This window comes from Ammospiza caudacuta, chromosome 6 (genome assembly GCF_027887145.1).
Source record: "Ammospiza caudacuta isolate bAmmCau1 chromosome 6, bAmmCau1.pri, whole genome shotgun sequence".
NCBI lineage: Eukaryota > Metazoa > Chordata > Aves > Passeriformes > Passerellidae > Ammospiza > Ammospiza caudacuta.
The window spans coordinates 17,124,536-17,144,284 of NC_080598.1; the positions used below are offsets into that span (position 1 = coordinate 17,124,536).

General features: G+C 36.7%; 1 protein-coding gene across 1 annotated transcript in view; it reads right to left on the minus strand.

Moving 5' to 3' along the window:
* Positions 1 to 19,749, minus strand: part of PIK3C2A (phosphatidylinositol-4-phosphate 3-kinase catalytic subunit type 2 alpha) — a 50,401-nt gene that overhangs the window by 12,933 nt on the left and 17,719 nt on the right. The window contains exons 3-20 of the mRNA XM_058806371.1: positions 19,398 to 19,498; positions 17,595 to 17,752; positions 14,614 to 14,734; positions 13,880 to 13,991; positions 13,270 to 13,349; positions 13,088 to 13,151; positions 10,613 to 10,756; positions 8,517 to 8,559; positions 8,215 to 8,428; positions 7,962 to 8,084; positions 6,375 to 6,542; positions 4,098 to 4,206; positions 3,217 to 3,359; positions 2,396 to 2,584; positions 1,837 to 1,930; positions 1,486 to 1,580; positions 986 to 1,166; positions 343 to 447 (exon numbers count right to left, since the gene is read on the minus strand). Coding sequence (XP_058662354.1) covers positions 343 to 447; positions 986 to 1,166; positions 1,486 to 1,580; positions 1,837 to 1,930; positions 2,396 to 2,584; positions 3,217 to 3,359; positions 4,098 to 4,206; positions 6,375 to 6,542; positions 7,962 to 8,084; positions 8,215 to 8,428; positions 8,517 to 8,559; positions 10,613 to 10,756; positions 13,088 to 13,151; positions 13,270 to 13,349; positions 13,880 to 13,991; positions 14,614 to 14,734; positions 17,595 to 17,752; positions 19,398 to 19,498 — 2,244 coding nt within the window. The remainder of the gene's footprint in view (positions 1 to 342; positions 448 to 985; positions 1,167 to 1,485; positions 1,581 to 1,836; positions 1,931 to 2,395; positions 2,585 to 3,216; positions 3,360 to 4,097; positions 4,207 to 6,374; positions 6,543 to 7,961; positions 8,085 to 8,214; positions 8,429 to 8,516; positions 8,560 to 10,612; positions 10,757 to 13,087; positions 13,152 to 13,269; positions 13,350 to 13,879; positions 13,992 to 14,613; positions 14,735 to 17,594; positions 17,753 to 19,397; positions 19,499 to 19,749) is intronic.

Consider the following 19,749-nt stretch of genomic DNA (forward strand, 5'->3'; position numbering starts at 1 on the left):
TTGGTCCATTTCCTTTTTTGATTACTAATGCACATAGGACTTTTTCATGCACTTTCAGAATTGCTGGTCTCAGGAGACAGGGTCTGAAGATGTAATAAGTTATTACAAATATCTGTCAGTATTTTTTAACACAAGTGCCCTTGTTGGTTTTACACTGTATTTGTACACATTTTATCTTTGCTCACCAAGTTTTGCTGGCTTATTCAATCAGCATTTTTGATTAAACCCCATCTCCACAGCATAAAGAGCTTTCAAGCACTTGAAGTGGTTTTTTTAATTTGTAAAAGCTTTACCTAGATGTAATTCTTACAAAAGAGTTTTGAAACCCTGAATGTGCAGTACCTTAATATTTAGCTCTTTTGCCACAAGGCTGGGATTGAGAGGCAAACGACATTTGTTCTTCAAGAAAAACAACTGCACACGCTCCATGCCATTCTGCAAGGCAGCCTGCAGACAGAAAGAAAATTCAGCTGACATTTTCCTCACTGAATCATCTACAGAAAACTTCTGGACAAAGTTACCCTGAAGGCACTATTTTAACTCCCTAATGTCAAAGGAATGCCAGAAACTACAGCTCCTGGTTTAGCTATGACAAATACCTAAGCCTAGCAATGTAACACTCATCACACATGTTTGTGGGGTTTTTTTTTTACTGAACCAGATGACAGCATCCCACTCCATCAAACTCTAAGCTCTATCATCAGCACAAAACCAGATATTCCATTCCTTTGTATGATGAGATCATTCTTCAGCAGTAAAAGGTTTAAATTCATTTCCAGTTATCATACACAGAAACCATCTTATACTTTCTTGCCCTATCACCTCACTATATGTTTCAGGTGACAAACTTGACAAAAACATCAACTTCATCAAACTTTGCAGAGCAACAGGTTCATAAAACTTCCTATATATTTACATAACATTTTGAATTTAGACTAAAAAGACAAGTAAGTGGATTAGTTTTGAATTAAAAATATATACACACCTGCCGAGCAGATCCACTCATTTGCTTTACTCTTTCTGCTACCATTCCAAAGAGCTGCACTAGCCTGGTCTGCTTCTCCAGCTCTTCCCTCAGCCTTTTTCCACAGACTGAAAGAAAAGCTCCAAGAATTTGCTCATATCTTACACCAAACTTTGTATCATACAGTGTATCCTTAAGAAGCCTGAAATAAAGGATAGAAGTTAAATTTTCCTACAGAAAATATAGCAAATAATACAATATTAAGACATTAAAATAGTTTAGTGAACTATGTATGTCTGAAGTTACTGATATACAGATAGAAAAAACCAGAAGTTTGTGCTTTGTAGAGGCACTGTGCTTCATTAAAAAAAACAAACAACCAGGATCTACATTCTGTATAATCACCATTCACAACAATCATTGTTATGTTATTGAATTATAATGTTAAGAAGGACTTTTTATCTACAATATTAATATTGTGGCACACACATTACATGAGCAATGAACAAAGAACCCCTTACCAGTACAGGTAGTGTGCAACCCGAATGCTTCCCAGTGCCCGAGCCAGAAGAAATTTCACAAGAGCACTGTCAAGGTAGGTTTCATACTTCAATGCCTAAATACAATGGAAATTACATAAATCAGGTCTGCATTTAATTCCTGATGAAGATATATTTTGTGACTAATGCACAGACAGAGTTACCACAAATACTTTGGACAGTCACAAAGAGATTATTTATTCAAATTGTTTCCCCTACTGTGCATTTCAGTTAGAGGCACTCAACTGCACTTCTGCTACTGGTCAGAAGCAATTCCTTTGGGTTTTCAAGAACCAGAAAAATTCAGACCTCTGTGTAGGCAGCAAGTCTTACCTGCACAAACTGAGGGAGGAAATCTGTTAACTCATCATCACTCAATGTCTTTATCCAGTTCACAGCTGTATTTCGTACTTCCTGATCAGCAAACCTAGAAAGTCACCACAAATCCACATCAGATTTTCTCTGCTCATATAGGATTTTTTCTTATTCTTTTTTTTTGAGATCAGCTAGACAGAAAAGCAATCATATAAAATCTTTAAAAGCTCAATAAGGGACCTACAAGGCCCTTCATCACCTAAGATGCAACCACATGTGCATGTTTAGGACAAGCACAATCAAAACCTCTCAAAACTCTGTCTGTATAAACTCATGTCCTGTTGCATGTTAAACTTCAGAACTCTAACCACAATTGCTGTGCTTTCCCTACATGACTTGGTTAAGCCTACATCAATAAAGCATGCATGGAGTTCTTTAAAATTTTAAAAATATTTAACTTTTTCTGCAAGAAATTCAGCAGTTTTTTCCCACAGAACACCATTCCAGGATCTTCTATCAAAGAAGAGTCATTTAATACTGAACAAGATACAGGAAAGTTTATTTACAGTTTTCTTACTTTGAATCAAGTAGTTCCAGTGCAGCTAAGGGTGATAAAGGAGGCCACCTCTGAAGTAATGAATATATTTCTGGAAGACTTGCCCAGTCCCAGTGAGGGGCACTAACCAGTATTTTTGGTAGGCTATTAGGATGGCTATGACAATAATGTCTCTTCTCCCACAGAAATTCTTTATCTTCTTTTGACAGCCTGCAGACAAGAGCATTTCAGTTTATAATGCACATGACAAACCATCACCTGAATAACCCCAATGCCACTGACTGCTGTATTCAGGCAAATAAATTAACACACAGAATGGAATTACATTGAAATTATTCTGTCCTCCACAAAAGTCAAAACAAGAAGCCAAACAAAGCCTCAAACATTAAGGAAACATTTGTTCAAATTTATAATTTGGGCAGGACAAAATTAAGTTTTAGTATAATCTGAAATAAACCAAAACCACTAATTTATTTTTTGTGCAGATGAGTAGGAAAGGCTGCCAGAAAAGCTCCCATGGCACATGAACAGCCACTGCTGGAACTCCCTGGAACTGAGAAACTGCCAGGTAGGAACAGGTGACTACAACAGGCAGGCAAAGGGGCAGCAGTCTTGTAGCAAGAAACTAACAGCAGCAGCCAAGGAAAATGGAAGGAAATTCATTAAGTCAGTACCATGATTTCACATGTTTAATTCAATCTCTTGTTTAAGTCTCTACAGGTCTTCAAAATATATTAAAAAAATTAACAGAAACTCAAGAATACATAAGTATTCCATACCCTATTTACAAACTGTCATGTGCAAAAAGAGCCCAGCTCTTTTTGAAGAAGAGATGGACATACCCAATAGTGCTGTCCTTGGAGAGAATGGCAAGGAGACGTTCTCTCAATGGTTTTTCTAATGTTTCTACAGAATGATGCACAGTAGTCTTTGCAGCTTGAGGAATTTTATATTCAATATCAAAAGCGTGGGATGGGAAATCAATCTGAAAAAAAAAAAAAAAAAAAAAAAGATGATACAAGTCCTTAAGTAGAGAAAAGCTCAGATGTTTGGGTATCTGAACTCTTTAGTTCTACAAGTGCAACAGTCCCCAGATACTGTTTGCTGACTATTTTTTTCCATCTCAATTCTTCTACATGACTACAGCTCCTAAATGTACAGCTGAGTTATTGCACAATGCAGTGGCTGGAGCACTCCTCAGAAGAGAAGTGAGAAATGCTTAGAGCACAGATAATCAGAGCTGTTCAAACCCACACCAGTGGTTTCCACCTAGCCACTCACTCAAGCCATGTTTTGGGACTGCTGAGCCATGCCTAGTAAGGCACCTTCTCTTTGGAGGGAAAATTGAACTCTGAATTGAGAAAGAGAAGTGCTTGTGTTCTGTAAGGAGCTGGAATTGCTACTGCTGGTGTCCAGACAACTCCCATCTCAGCACCCATTTCTATGGACTGCTTTCAAAAACATTCTCTCCCAGTGCTGGCAGCATGTCATGCCAAAGCACTTCTGAATTCTCTTACTTCCAGACAGCTATTCAATAACAGATTTGCAGAGACTTCCAGGAGCTTCCCATTCTTTGCCCTTATAGTTTAGTAATCACTATTCTATATTGACTTAAACATTACTGAGCAGTACTTTCCCTTTCCCCAAAACATTCACCTAATATGACTTACAACAAATCACAACATTCAAACAAAGCACAGAATAAATCAGAATTATGTATAACCTGCAGCACTATTCTTTCCATATTTCCTTTCTTGCTGGTCATCCCTGACACATGATGAGGATGTGATGTGGTCCACAGTTGCAACAGCTTTGTCCCACTAGTTAACAATCTGAGAAAAGAACATGTACAGGTTATTAGCATCACAGTCTCTTTACTTCACCAAAATATTATTGTCAAATTAATTTACTGATTTTCACTGGCTGTCATCTGTACTTTAAGTGCTTTAAAGGGATGCACACACTTCTAGGTGGAAAAGGCAAAGGAAAAAGTTCAGTTGACACAGATAAATTAGGTGCTCCCTATTCTTTAAGTCAGAAAAGGAATACTTTTGCTTCTGAGAAAAAAACTGAACACACGCACACACACTTTCCTTAGCTTCTAGAAAAAAGGCCCAGGCATATGAATCTTACAGGCATCACCATTTGCTGGACTTCTCACATTACCAGATTCTGCAAGGGCATATCAAATGACATTTATATTTGCCAGTGTATTCCTAACATTAATATCATTTCCAGCTGTAGTGGGGTACAACCTAAGACACTTCATAGATCAACTAAGTGTTGAATGTTAGCTACAGAAAAGTTCCATCAGTCTTTCAAAATCAAAATGTTGCTCAAAAGACTGCTTGAAGGCCAAGCCTTAAGTACATTTTGAAAGATGCTTCAGGGTTTATATGTATTTCAAATAAAGAACAGATATGTAAATATTGATTAACTAGGAGCTTGTCATACCAATAGAGATTACCAAATCATGCCACTAAAGCACAACTGAACAGCTTATTCTTTTTCATACTTCTCCAATTTAATACGGTTGCCACAGCCTTCTGTCTCATCCACAAGCAATGATGACTTCAGCCACTCCACATGCATTTCAGCAGAGGGAATTTTAACTCGGCCATGGATTCTTCCAAAACATATAAATGACCAGTCTTGTTCTCCCCTTATTTCAGTTAGTTTCAAGTTGTAGCTCCTGCCTGCCATTGATGCTATTTTCAACTGTAACTGGAATATCTGGCTACCACTTTTAATTACCTTGGTCTGGATTTAATTTATGTGGACTGCAAGTGGATTAGATCACTAAGCATCTCTACAGCTCTTACATACAGGCCACGCAGCAAGCTCTGGCACAACACACACCATTGTAGTCCTCTGCATAAACAGAAAATACAGTTTTCTCCCCAAACTAACTCCTATGAGAACACCATCAAGACAAAATAAATTTGCAATTCAAATAAAAAGCTGTGCTTTCAAATACTGTGAAATGTGGTATTTAGATAGCAGACTGAAATGCAGCATTTAAACAGAAGGTTGAAATAAGCATTATTTGTGAAAAGAAATCCAAGCTCTGGTGGAGACTGAAAGCAGCTGCAGGCCATCTTTGCAATGCAGGAAATCCTAAACTCTGTGACACCCTCAAGCTGTTGGAATCATCACCAGACAAAAGAGAAAGCAGAACAAGTAAAGTCAAACCCAGAACCAGAGGATGCAAAGCACACGAAACAGGCACAGGCAACACACGGCAGTAACTGTCCAGGAAAGACCTGACTGCCTTTCTGCAGCCTTGCTTGACAATTTAAACTCCCAGTAAGCCCTAGAAGTCAGCAGCACACATAAATAGGAAACTAAGCATGAATGCAGAAGCTGTTTCACAGTGGTGTGATCACTTCTGCACCATGATGTCTAATTTGGGGACTGTGGTTCCAGCCTACTGGTTAATGTCTCACTGAGTGGCTGTCCCAGTGATAAGTGTTTTGGAATGAGCTTTGTAATCAAAGCTGGAAGAACAAAGCAACTTGAATCAATCCAGAAACACTCAGCTTAGCAAAGTTACAGAAGGCTTTTCATTCTTAGTAAAAAGCACGTAACAGCATCCAGCAGCTGTATTGGAAGGAAAGCCAATTCAAACCAGAAACATGCCACAAGTTTAACACACTTGCTAATTATCCCTTTATTTTAATTGTTTAAAATAAATCCAATTCTGAATCAAAAGGAATAATTTTAGAATATTCTGGGTATAATCATCCAAACAATATTCAACTTCCTCCAGCAGTGAAGTTTTTTTCAGCTAGTGAATGGAAATCCTACAACACAAGACCACATTTTGTCCTCTATTTAATGAAATGTACTTTTTCTGTATCAGTACAGTTTACAATTCCTACCTTTATCATAGCCCACTATATTCAATATCAGAGAGTCAATTTCTGTAGTTATGGGTGTGGAGGAAGCCCTACAAAGAGCAAATCATATTGATTATCTTACCCATATTTTGGATACTCACCGCCTAAAATCAAACAGAGGGAGAGAAACCTGACCCAAATTCTCTGGGCCCTTTCTCTGCTTATTTGAGTCAGGGGAACTCCCACTACTTTGATTTAGGATTCCAAACAAAGTCAGACGTAAGACTGATTCCAAAGGCAACTGTGAAATCTGGATGGGGAAAATTATTCTATAAAATAAAAGTATTAAAAATAAGTCAATTAGAAAAAAAGGCAGCAGTTAGTAAGTTACAGGCTTATCCATATAATTCATTTATGCCTCTTGCTTTCAAAAAGTCAATTAACATTGAAGAACAAGTGTTAAATATCCATGCAATCATATTTCACTCTACTTCATCTCCGATGCCAATGGTTTGTAAAACCTGCTAAATTACACTCCTGCACTACAGTCAGATTTGGAACAACCCTTTTAATCTCTGTCTATTAAATCACATTCCTTGCACACAATTGACTGTCCAGCATAACCAGTTTTCCCACTCCACTCACTAGGAAGGGCACACAGAACTCCATGTTAGCTACCCCCTAATTTTTCAGATTGAAAGGGTCAGCTGCCAATAGTTTCCCATCCAAATGAAAGAATCAAAAACTACTAAAAGTTAAATTCTAAATAGTACAAAATCCATAAAGCAAGCAGCTGAGGAGTATACACTTCACTGAGCTGTTCAAGCTTGCACTTTTGTTTACACTGTTTTTACTGCCTAAAATGTTCCTTTAGTTTGATTTCTCTGTAAAACATGACAATTACACTATAAAGCACCACGCTGCTGTCAGCAGCTTTTGAGCAATCTAGCAGACCTTTCACTGTAATACATCAGTACCTGCCAGCAAAAGATCTGACAATTAATCTCCTCATCACCAGAAAAAAAAGGTAGCATGAGTACTCTCTGAAGGTAAGTGTTCTAGAAACTCTCAGTGCTGATCTGAAATAATTTGTTCACCACAAACTCTCAGGGTATTCCTTAGGGTCTATCTCTGACCTTCAAAAACAGTCAGGAGAGCAGATATGGGGCACCATGGAGCTCACATGATGCCTCAGACATGACAGGCTGCCTGATAATCAAGTGGCAGAGATTAAGTTGTGCACGGATAATGAAGAATATTCCTCTTTCGGTTAGCAGATACCACCTGCCATGATCTCCCTATCTTTCCTCTGCATGCCCTTCCTTCTTCCTTTCTAACTTCTGTATTTGGAATAAAAACTGACTCAGCATTCATGTTAGTAAAAGTGTGACATTGCTTTTCCTCTCCATTTACATAAATTGAGCTGTACATAAAAGCAAGTTTTATTTTTTAATCTCTCTTAAAGCAGCACAAGCCATTCCCATTGCAAGGAATGTTATGACCTTCCCATCTCCCTGTAATTTTATGCTACAAACACATTAGTACAGGGCACTTGTCCAGCATTTCCATTCCCCCTTTTACAATGAGTACTGAAATACCATTTGGAAAAATATTTCTGATTTTGATCAGTAAATTGTTCTTTGGATGCTTGAAATGCAATTAGAACCAAGAGTTGCTTGAATGACAGCATTCAGCAGCTAGCTAAAACAAAACAATTTATTGAGTTTTAACAGACTGAAGTCACTTACAGTTCATCCCATTTAATCAAGTAGAAGAAGTTCTTGTATGTGCCAACCTTCTTGGATTGAACAGGTTTGAAGAGATCTTTCCCATTATGAGTCAGAGAGCAAATCAAGTAGTATTTTTCATAACTGGGTAAGGAAAAATTTAAACATATAAACATAAAATTATATGTTTATATAATTCCCATTAAAAATTATATTTATATATAAATATATAAATAAAGAAAAGGAGGAATTTTACAATAGGTAAGTCACTTACTTTGACACCCAACCAGAAGAAATTCCATGAGCAGCAAATATTGTGAACTGGAGATGTTCTGTGGCAGTCCAAGCTTCCTTGGTACTCCTACTCTCTTCTGGAGAAATTGCTGCTGAAGTGCTACAGGAATTTGTGTGGAGTTGCAGAAGGGCCTCAACTGCTCTTGTCAACTGGTCCAGACTCACTTTCAGAGGGTGTTCAGGCCGCAGTGAACCTAAATGATAATTTATTTTGAATGCATTTCTTCCTAAATTAGCCACCTCAGAACAGTTTTTAAATAAAAATTGAAGAGCTTTACTCACCAGAGGGACTCTTGCTATTGTCATCACCACATTTTAAGGATACCTACACAATAAAAATCAGAGGAAATTTCAATACTGAAAATCTATATTAGTTTTTCACAGCTATTAAGTATCTTATACAGAAATTATGAACTATCTGAATTAGGCTCATATTTAAGTTTATGTAACAAATCTTTTCACTCAAAGTTCCTCAAGAGTTAACTAACAGCATCACAATTTCCATATGATGCAGCAACTATTCACCAAGTCCAAAAGCTCATTTTTTGTCAAGTCAACTGCTTTGACATGTTTTATATGAAGTTCAGAAAGACACAGTACATTGGAATATTTCCCAGGATAATCTAACTTCTCTAAGTAGACATAAAACTTGCTCAGAGCTGTTATGGATGAAAGCAGAAGTCATTAGCTTATTTACCAGTAATTTAAATCTGAATAGCTTTAAACAGCTCTTTTTTTTTGTTTTGTTTGTGGCATTTTATTCAGTAAATTTATAAATATAAATTTACTGAATAAAAAAAATATTAAACAACTGAGAAAATGAACAGTAAGGACTATTACTTTGTACTATCTCTCTGCTTCTTGGTCTGCTAAAATGGAAGTCTCAACATGATGCAACATCACAGCAATGTCTAGTCTCAACAAAGACAATGTTGAAACCAAGAGGTGACAAACAAATCATGGGAATTCACTCCCTTCTAATCAGGAAGGGTTTCATGCCCAATTCAAGCCCTGATAAAACTAAAATTTTTAATGAAAACTAAGCTTGTGGTTTAAAATCAAACCCCAGTGAATTCCTAACTTTCTACAAAGTTTGCCACAAGTGCTGCAGAAGATGAAAGCTCTCCTTACACTTCTAGTGTACTAATTGAGCATCTTCAACTTAAAGTTTGAATATCAAAAAAATTCACATTCTTACAAAAATGCAGTCACTTTGTCCAACCACAAAGATTTACTTTGAAAAAAAATAAAATCAAACAATATCTTACAAAAGATTACAATGCAACAGTCTCCAATACTTATAGCATTTTTGTTTCTCAAAGCAGCCTACGTGCCTGCATACTATGTACGGCAATGTCCACCATAAAATAATCGCAGGGTTTTATTAATAAAATCTCACCTTTTTCAAATTCTACTGGAGCTATTTGTACACTGTAATCTAATTTTTGGGAGCTATTTGTACACTGTAATCCAATTATTTCTACACTATTATTTTTGGGAGCTATTTGTACACTGTAATCCAATTATTTCTACAGCTTTCTCCTACCAAAAAGCAAACACTGAAAAATATTTATATGCTGTGTTGTCTTAATGTCTTCTGCACTTCCCTGTAAGAATTTTAGTTCTTCTGACAACTATATTTATCTGTCTTCTGCTCAGTATTACAAACACATCACTGAACTGATGAAGCCAAAAGCAAATAGAGCATCACATGAGTTGCCACTCTGGTAAGGCAGCAGGACAACAGAAATAGCATTATAAGGTTATTCAGCTTTTTTATTTGCACACATCTCCACTTAATGACTGTTTTTGACAACATAACTTGAGACTGTCCTGCTGAACTGAACCATTCATTAGAAGGCAGTTGCATCATGAAATTCTGGGCTGTTTGAGGGATTTTGGTCTTGTCCTTATGCTCAGGAATGCAGGAGCATGAACAGTTAAGAGTTTTAAGATGCTATTGCTAGTCACAAACACTGCTGGGAAAATACATCATGTCAATTCCTCCTTTAAAGCACAACTGCATTAATTTTAGACAGCATGAGCTCCTGTCAGTTTCTCTCAGTCAGATTTAGTGGCATCTGCTGTGACACAAGTTTCTAGTTACAGAACCAGAAAACAGTACTTTAAAAACTGATTTTAAAAGTCACTATTTAGAAAAAGGAAAATATTCCCAGAGCAAGTGATGAATGCATTAACAGCAGAGAGAAGTCAAAATAAATGGAAGATGTCAAGTAAAATAGATAAATAAATAAATAAAACCCAACAAAAAATCCCAACAGAACCCTGACAGAACTGTTGCTGGTATTTCCAGCTACTAAAGACTGTAAAATAAAATTTATCAGTTAAAACATGCAATTTATAGAGAGAAAGTTTACCTCAGCATTTTTAATCCTTGGGAGATTAACAGCCCTCCTGAGCTTCTTCACTGATTCCGTTATTGCAGGAGTCTCTACACAATCCAATGTAGAACAGATTTTTCTGACAGTCTTAATTACATGATCTACTGCTTTATGCTGGTTCTATTAAGGAATGTATGAGAGAACAGATTGGTCTGATCACAATTGTGAAACCCAGTATTGCTTTAATGGTTTTTTAATGAATTGCCAAGAAAACATCACTATGAGATGCACATCTCGATTATAATAAATTGTGTTGTAATGACTGGAGTGAAGAACAAACTCAATATTGAGAACTACCTTATGAATGCCAAAAACACAGCAGTACAGGTCCTAGAATGAGGAGGATTACATTAGGAGGTTCCAGGAAACATTAGCAGGTTCCCAACCATTTTTCTATTAAACTGTTGGGAAACAATTATTTTCTAATGAGATACAAAGCTCAATTTCCCTCATGGCCTAAAAAGAAAGTGCAGTTCAAAAAAGAATATTGAATTAGTGTGAGGAAACAATGCTAAAAAAGCAGTGCTTCAATTTCAGTCCACAGGTTTAAATTACACTGACACTTCTACTACTTACACTATAGTACCCCTTCCATGATGGAACTAATCTTTTTTATTTCACTTTAATTTATGTTTGTAGGCTACTTAAGACAAAGTTGAGCTGCTCCTAATATTCTCTTCCTTCTACTCTTCCAACAGAAGAAAAGTCACTTGAGTGAAATCTGAATTATCCTAGGTTTCCTGGGGTTTGTTTTTTAATGTAAGGAAAGTCTTCACCCAATTTTAAAGAACACGTGTATAAAATTAAAATATTTGCTTCAAAATAATAGTTTACTTTTTAAAGCAGTTTTCTTTAACAATAACTTCTGAGCACTTACAGCTAAATAAGAGGAATAACTATTGCAATATTCTCTCATTAAGATGTAAATTGATTCCCAACCACCACTCTCCCAGACATGTACTTGTAGCCTTCCTACAAATGGATAGCAAAGAAGCCATTTGAATCAGAAAGTTTTTAAACTGAAAGCTACCTGGCAACAATTAACTGCTCTGGTAAGAAAATAACCACAGAAGTCAGAAGACACTGTAAATATTTAAGCCATTCTTCCAAAGCTAACAAATTGATGGTAACAGCTTCTTTGTGACATGGAAGGAGAAATTTCCACTGCTTTTTTCCTCACAGGCTCTCAAATCTCAATAAAAAGACAATTGATAACTTTCAGAGTGTTCAACAATGTGAAATCAAAGCCCACGTGCAATTATTTATGGATTACCCTTCTTCACCTGGATTAGCAATCTTCAGATACTGAATATGTAAAGGAATTCACTTCATGAAGTAAAAAATTCAAATGCAGAACTGCTGCTATTTGGACCTAATCATCACCACCTACAAACCACATCTCCCAACCTCAGAAAGCTCAATTTCCTACAAGCTCAACACAGGGTAGAACACAAATGTGAATCGAGATGTTTTGCATTCCTCATCTCAGCCTGTGAAATCACAGCTAAACAAAGAAGCTGAAGCAGCTGCAGGAGCAAAGCAGCAAAAGCACCACCATGGCAGGGAGCACTAACAGCTCACTCCTCTACAAAAAGGTTGTGTTCAAAACTACCCTTGAGAACGTGGTGAATCACCAGCAAGGGAATTAAATAATATCAAGGGAGTATGGAAATAGCAGACAGCAGCTTGTTCAGGCCTGCATTCCTGGAGAGGCAAACAAACATAGTGGAAATGAAAAGTATTGCAATTAAGTACTTCATTTCAAGACTGGCTAAAAAACACAGTTATCTAATGTTAAAGCATTTAAGACTCCAAGGTACAATACTATCAGCAGTTGAAAGCAGCTTCTCCTTTGAGAAATGAGCAGGTTATATCCATAAGCTTTTGCAGATGAGATATTACTCTAAACTATTCAACATACAACCTGCTTAAAGCTACCTGTCATACAGCAAAACAAACAATTTTTTTGACAGGGTATTTTAAATTAATTGAATAACACAGAAAAAAAACATTATTATGCTTTGTGTAGAACTTACTTGTATGTTCCAAACATGCTTCAGTTCTAACTCCCATTGTACACAACTGTTCCTGCTCTCTATTATGCAGATTTTTATCTGTTAGTAAATACATCCTTCATGGCTGTCAACAACAGCCATAGTCTGAATTCTGACTTCTTCCCTATTCTCCTGAATTAACCTCTTCCAGCATGTTTGGGGTAGAGGTTACTTTGCATCCCAGGACTTGGGAAGATACATTTCTAGTTGTGATTATCAGGTAATAAATGGTTTGCAAGAAAAGCCAGGAAGCAAAGAAGAGCAGAAATCTAAATACCCATGATTACAATTTCACAGTTTGCTCAGATTCTCAGTTTCCCCAAGAAAACCTGTGAGTCTTTTTGCCAGCTACCTCACCAGTGACTTTGGCCACTTTGGGTTCAGCAATAAACCTTACCTCATTCTTAAGGGCTATGTTCACTTGCTTGTGATACACCTCAAGAAGCTCTTCAATGGAAGACCTGCAAGAAATAAAAGCTCTTGAACACAAGTACAAGAACAGAACACCACCTTGGTCAGGAATTCAGCAATGATCAGCAATTGATTATTAAAATAACCACAAAATATTAAAAATATTACCTTATGATAGGTTCTCTGAAAGGCTTTTCTACTTTGTGGAGGTGTTTGGTTAGATGTACAGGTGTCCTGTCATCATCTTCCTGCAATAAAACATGAGGTACTAAGTCCAGTTCTCACCTTTCTATAACATTTTGGAGAGTTAATTACTAACACCTGGGGTGTTGAAGGGGAAACATGTAAGGTGATCTCTTTAAAAGGGAAAACAAATAACTACTTAATAGCCTGTGAAATGTGTACACATGGGGGCAGAGGGAAGAAACAACCATCAAGTGCCCAACTATGCAGATACCAGATACTCCTTCCTTCCTCTTCCATGGTCTGACACACATTTAATTAAACTCAAACACTGTTCCCAGCTTTTATTTAACTCTAAATTTGTTCCTTCTTTTCCAAGCCTCAAGTTTAGTCCCACTGCTAGCATACCATTTCCCGGTATAAAATACTTGGCTCTAGTAAGAGGCATTACCCATATTTATGTAATTTGCCTTGTGAAAACTCAGTAATGCATTTCACTCTCTGGCAGGATAAGGAGAACATTTCCCAGAGCAAGCAGGCATGCTGATGTGCCAGTCCCACCAGAGATGGCAGCCTGCAGAGCAGGAGCACTCACGGTCCGTGCCAGGTCGCTGCACATGGCGCTGCGGGTCAGCAGCTGCAGGCTGATGTCCGTGTCCCACTTGCGGCAGCTCTGGATGTACTCATGGCTTCCTATGCAGTGCTTGCTGAGAAACAAAAGCAGCCACAGTCACAACCAAAGCAGAGCTGGCCCAAAAATCACACCAAATATTCCAGGCAACTTGTTGCCATGAAGCAAGGAAATGGTGAATCAATCTCCGTGCCATCCTTGGTCTGATTTTTACTTCTGCACAAGTTTTTATACAGTATTGCAGATACCTGTACTTGTGCTACAGCTCTTAAACACAAAGGTTAACACTGAAATATTCTAACCCAGAATGGGGCTTATTAAACCATTTGGCTTTGGAAAAAAATTACAACAAAAAAACCAAAAATCAAACCAAGAAACAAACAAAACCCTGCAAATCACAACTCCACCAATTTATTAGAAAACAGTTCATCTTTATTTTTTTTGCAATTTCTGAGATTGGAAGAGTGGTCAAAAGCTACAATACAGAAATGCTCTAGAAACATGCATCTGCATTAGAACAGAGTTGATGACAACCTACTTTCCTGTATCCCAGAGCAACTCCAAAAACTTCTAATATTTTCCCAAAATACATTACGTTTTTAAGGTTTCTTTCACACATTTAATCACTAGAGATACACTTTCCAGTAACTGTGTCAAAAAGCATGAAATTAAGAATTAATGAAAAAGAGTTTGCTTACTTCTGTAAAACTTCTTCTTGGCCACAGACTTTCAGGATATAGCTGCCAATGTCCACTTCATTCAAGTCATCATGCACCCAGCAAAGTGCCTGCATTATTATAAGCTCAACAGGGGAACTCACTGTTTAAAGAAATTACATCTAAAAGTTAAATACAAATCTATAGCGAGTGATATTAACTACTTTTGACTCACAAATTGTAGCTATTTAAGAAAATTGATTTTTATACTTGTAGAAAAGACTTTTACATTTCTATTATCACCTAAATTTCATCAGTTGAGATCTTCACTTTTCTCTCACAAAGAAAGGTATCTCATAAAACTTGACTGCCATTATAAAAAGCCCAAAAAATCTTTAAAAATTAGGATACAGTGTAGTCACTTAACCAGAAGTACACAGTCTGCAGGACTGAGGATAGACTTTTTCTTTCTTTTTAAAATTTTATTACAAATTTGCCCTATTTAGCAAGGACTTCAAATAGGTAAGTGATCCCAGAGGCACTTTCAGTTTAAAAAACACTATCTGAAGAGTTGGAGATTGAACTCCTCTGTTTGGCTTTTGAGGAACTGAGAATCAGCTGCAGCTGAGGCAAATCCTACTGAAAGTCCTTTTCCCCTTTTTCCTTTCCACTTGTCCAAGGAAGTTCCTACTTAGTACAGAGCAGATCTCAGTAAGCATCACCAAGCCTTTGCAAAATGCAACTCTTAGCTACCAGTACTTTTGCATCAGGCTCCAAATGCTTTTTGGAAAATAGTCTCTCTTCCATCCAGTAACTACAGAGCAAAAAAATAATCCCAGTCAAACCCAAAATCCATTCCCCCACAGCCACCAGCTGTCACTGACTAAAAATACAGATAAGTTTGAATGAAACAAATGCTTAAATACAAAATGCTCTCTAGCCCTCGCTACCTAGTTTCTGATGATCTCCTTCAAATAGTTTGCAAATAATATCAAAGTGCCTCAAAATTCTGTAAAAAACCTGTTGTATAAAAGCAATTTTATATTTCATCAGTACCTTCAGAGCGGGGCTTTTTTCCCACTCCAGGGACCTTTCTGATTTTCTCATTTTTTTTTTAAAGATAGAAAAATTACTACTGTGGTACATACAGAGAGGTAATGCCACAATATTTTTATAAGATAACACGTGCTTCATCTCTTTAACAAATGATTAATTATTACAAGCACAGATGTATACAAGCACATATTAAGAATGACTGTGTGAAAGTCAAGAACAAGCAATGATGGGAAGTATAAATTCAGAAACACTTCAAGTCATTAGGACTTTAACTTATTATTGCATGAAATAGCTGTACTACCTTCAGTAGAGAATGTATCTGGGAGTTGGTAAAGAAAAAAGGTGCAGAGATAGTTCTTGCAGGGATAGTTTCTGTGCTGTACTCACAGGCTGCACTGCCAAAGGTCTGCCAGCTCTGTGAAAACTACAAAGATGTTTCCACCTTTTCCCTGCCCTACATCTTATTCACAGACATTAATTTCTTGCTGACACACAATGTTTGCTCAGACAGAGCAAACTTCCACGCAAAGTCTAATAAATGAATGCAAAATGAATCCAAATAAGCTCTAAAGTTCATTCATTTCTCTTCTGAGCCCTTTCTACAAACAGCTGTCAGAGCACTGAGAGGCTGCAGCTCCTTTGAGCAAGACTGAAAGCCACACTAAAGTAAAGCAGCTCTAGCATCAGGATGCCATTCCTGACCAAGAAGGGAAGGAATTGAAGGTAGAGAATAACTTTAAATACCCTCATTACTAGTCACATAACCACCCTTCACCAGCTATAGAAGACAAGTAGTTTAACTGGGATTAGTTTCAGCAAAAAGGGAGTAGAAAGTGCAACGAAGAAAGTATGTTGGGTTAGAACACAAAGCACATTCCAAGCTAGTCACAAAAAACACTACAAATAAAGGTCTGAAGCCCTAACATTTTATTACCCTACCAAACCTTCTGTAGGAAAGGATTAAGCTTGTAATATTAGCAAAGTGTAGTCTTAAGGATTAAGTGCACAAACCCTTCCTAGGCTATATTTACAGTCCACTTCATTTCTTAACAAAAGATTATTAAGTCACTGCAGAATAAATGTGAGGCCCAGCAAATTAATATACAATGAAAACCCTGATGCACTGAGAGCTTGTTTTTCCAACAGAGCAGCAAGTTCATGTTAACAAAAAACTCCAGATCTTTTGAGAACAACCAGCTCTGAAGCATCTACACTGTGAGAAGTTGAGATCCAAATGATAACCCTCACAAGTGACAGAAGTATAGAGAAAAAAAGTTTATTAGCAGTTATTTTATCAGCCAGAACTGCCAGAAGTTGACAGCATGCAGTCACAAATAAAACCACTGTGCAGTCAAGACTGCACAGAGAATATGAATTTATGTAATACAACCAGGCAAACCTCAAAGGTCCACCCCAAACCAAAATTCCTGGTTACCCACAAAACTGGGACAGCCAGTTATGGCACATGCAACAGTATTATTTTAGTGTTTGTGCTCATAAGCATGTACTGAAGGCAAGTAATATATAGTTTTAGTGTTTATTCCTATTCTCCAGCAGCAGTTTGCCTGAACTTTTAGATAGCCTACAAAAATTTGTTTTAAAATATGTTAGAGTGCTGAAATGAAAATTAAACATTAAAAGTCTCAGTCCTGGTGCCATTATCCCCTCAATAACTATAAAGTAAGAAGTCTTAAAAAACTGTTTTATTCCATCCAGCTATGGACAGAATAGTGTTTCTGGTTTGCTGGACTTTCCTTTTTTACAGTCAATAGAAGTTTATCGACTTCCAAATATTTTCTGATGGAGGCACTGACCCAGAACTAGGCCTTTCCTCAGTTACCTTTTCCACATTTCCCACAAACAACTCCTGCCCCTGAGACCCAGGGATTACAAAAACTGAAAGGCATTGTCCTGGGCTGAGTGTACAGGCTTTCACAAGCAAACTCAACTCAAGAAAAGGAACATACCATCACATGTGAACGTTACTGGTTGCTGGAATTCTTCAATTTCTATTGAAACCTTGATACTGGCAGTCTCCCCACTTATATTTCTTTGCAGCATGATTGGACTCAGCACAAAACCTGGGTTTGTTTGCTGATCAGTACAAGGAAACTTGGTCCTCAGTCTGGAAGAAGAGAAGGTTTATGAAACATTGCAATGGAGAAGTCCAAGACTAAAGCAAAATAACATGGTAATAACCACAAGGCAGAACAGTAAAGACTACCTTTGGCTCTCTGCCTAAATTGCATGTGCAAAGCACCATTTAATTATTCTACTCTCAACAGGACATTGCCCACAATAATCATGCAACTAGTAGTTAGACATGAAAAAAATCATAAGTGTATAATTAGGTAGGTTTTCCACATAGCTTAAAATATTTAATAGGTCAATTCTTACAGGACAAATCCAACTTCTGCAGAAGTTAAGCTCTAAAACAGTTCTTAAAAAGGTAATTCACAGTATTTTATAAAAGTTAGTTAAAAAAAAACAAAAAAAAACCCAACAAGCCTCCTCACACATTTCAACTTTTAGAAGTCAAATTTGAAATTAGATACCATGCAGAAGGCAGCTATTCCAAGGTAGCTATTTCCAAGCTGTGGAAGTTGAGGAAGAGGCCCTAATTGAGGTAAAGGCTTTTATTTAGGACCCAAGCAGTAAGTACAGAATGTTTACCTACAAGTGAATAAACCATAGTTGGAAAGCTGCTTTTAATCTTCTGCTATTTAACATGGATAAAATAATTTAACTTTAAACTTCTGCCAATTTTTAAGTAACATTATAAAAATTAAGAACAGAACTACTCTATAAGGATCATTTATTCCATCATCTTGATTCTGGACAATATCAAGATCCTCCAGAAAGAATTGTCCTGTTGAAAATCCACCAGTATTTTAAACACTGGGTCTTGAAAGAAAGGGTAACAATTAGATTTAATCAGAAAGTGTTGCAACAAGCCTCTCCTATGTGAGCTTTGTCCTAATAATCATCAGTAAGTTTCCCACATATATGAATTTTCATTGTTTTTGTGGAGTTTCTTTTTAATTTCACAAATATTCCAGCTTAAAAAAAAATTGATAGTACATTGATATTCAAAGTATTTCCTCCAATTACTTCTTGAATTTTGATCTCAAAAGTAAAAAAGGCAAGAGTAGTTTGTAGTAAGAAAAACACAGAAAAATTAATCTCATTAAATTGTGGCAGTAAGAAAAAAATCCCACACAATCTTTAAGAAACTTCATCTTTAGGGAACAAAGCAGAGAAAAGCTTAAAGACTTGATGCTACTGAAATCCAGTTGTGGAAGCAACAAAAATAAAAGCATTTAAAGGTTGGAAATCCATGGAGTGAAAGGACATTGCGAGGTGTCTCAGCTAATAAGAAACAAAAAAACAACTTTGAACTCTTTCATTAGAAATTGTAATAAAAAACCAATGAGACAAAGAAAAATACTTTGAGGATAAAAAGGATATAAACAAGGAAAAGTGAAAGTCACAGGACCAAAATAAGAAAGAGGACATATGATAATATAATAATCTTAGTACTGAAGATCTTAATAATTCTGTTGCATTCTTGGAAAAAAAAATAAACAAACCAGGACAAACAAAACCAGGAAAAACTGTGATAAGAAAAGGAAAAGGATACATACTGAAATCTATCCCATCAAGAAAAAAAAAAAAAAAGAACTGTTCCTGTCAAGCTAACTGCAAATGAATCATTTAGCTTTTTTTTTTTTCTTCTTCTGCAAGTTAATTCATATTCAGCCATTTCTTACTTTGCAACTGCTTCAGAAAAAGCTGACAGTTCTTGATTCTGCCCTTCAATTGCTTGGAGAAGCACGTTTTCTGTCAGCGTGCCAGTGGTCCCATTGTCTTTCTGCAACTCAAAGATAACACAGGATTTAAATAGCTGCAAACATATTCCTAAAGCCAGCAAAGCCACATGCACATGACAGATTTTCATGAGCCTGAGGTTTACTATTAGTTTTATGTCTATTTCTACGTGGAGAAAACCATGTATCACTACTAACTTGGAAAGTATAGATTCACTGGAGCAGTGACTCCTTGACAGCAGGTCATTTATTTGCCAGCATCACTATCAGTTAATATTAAGTTGCAAGCAGTTCC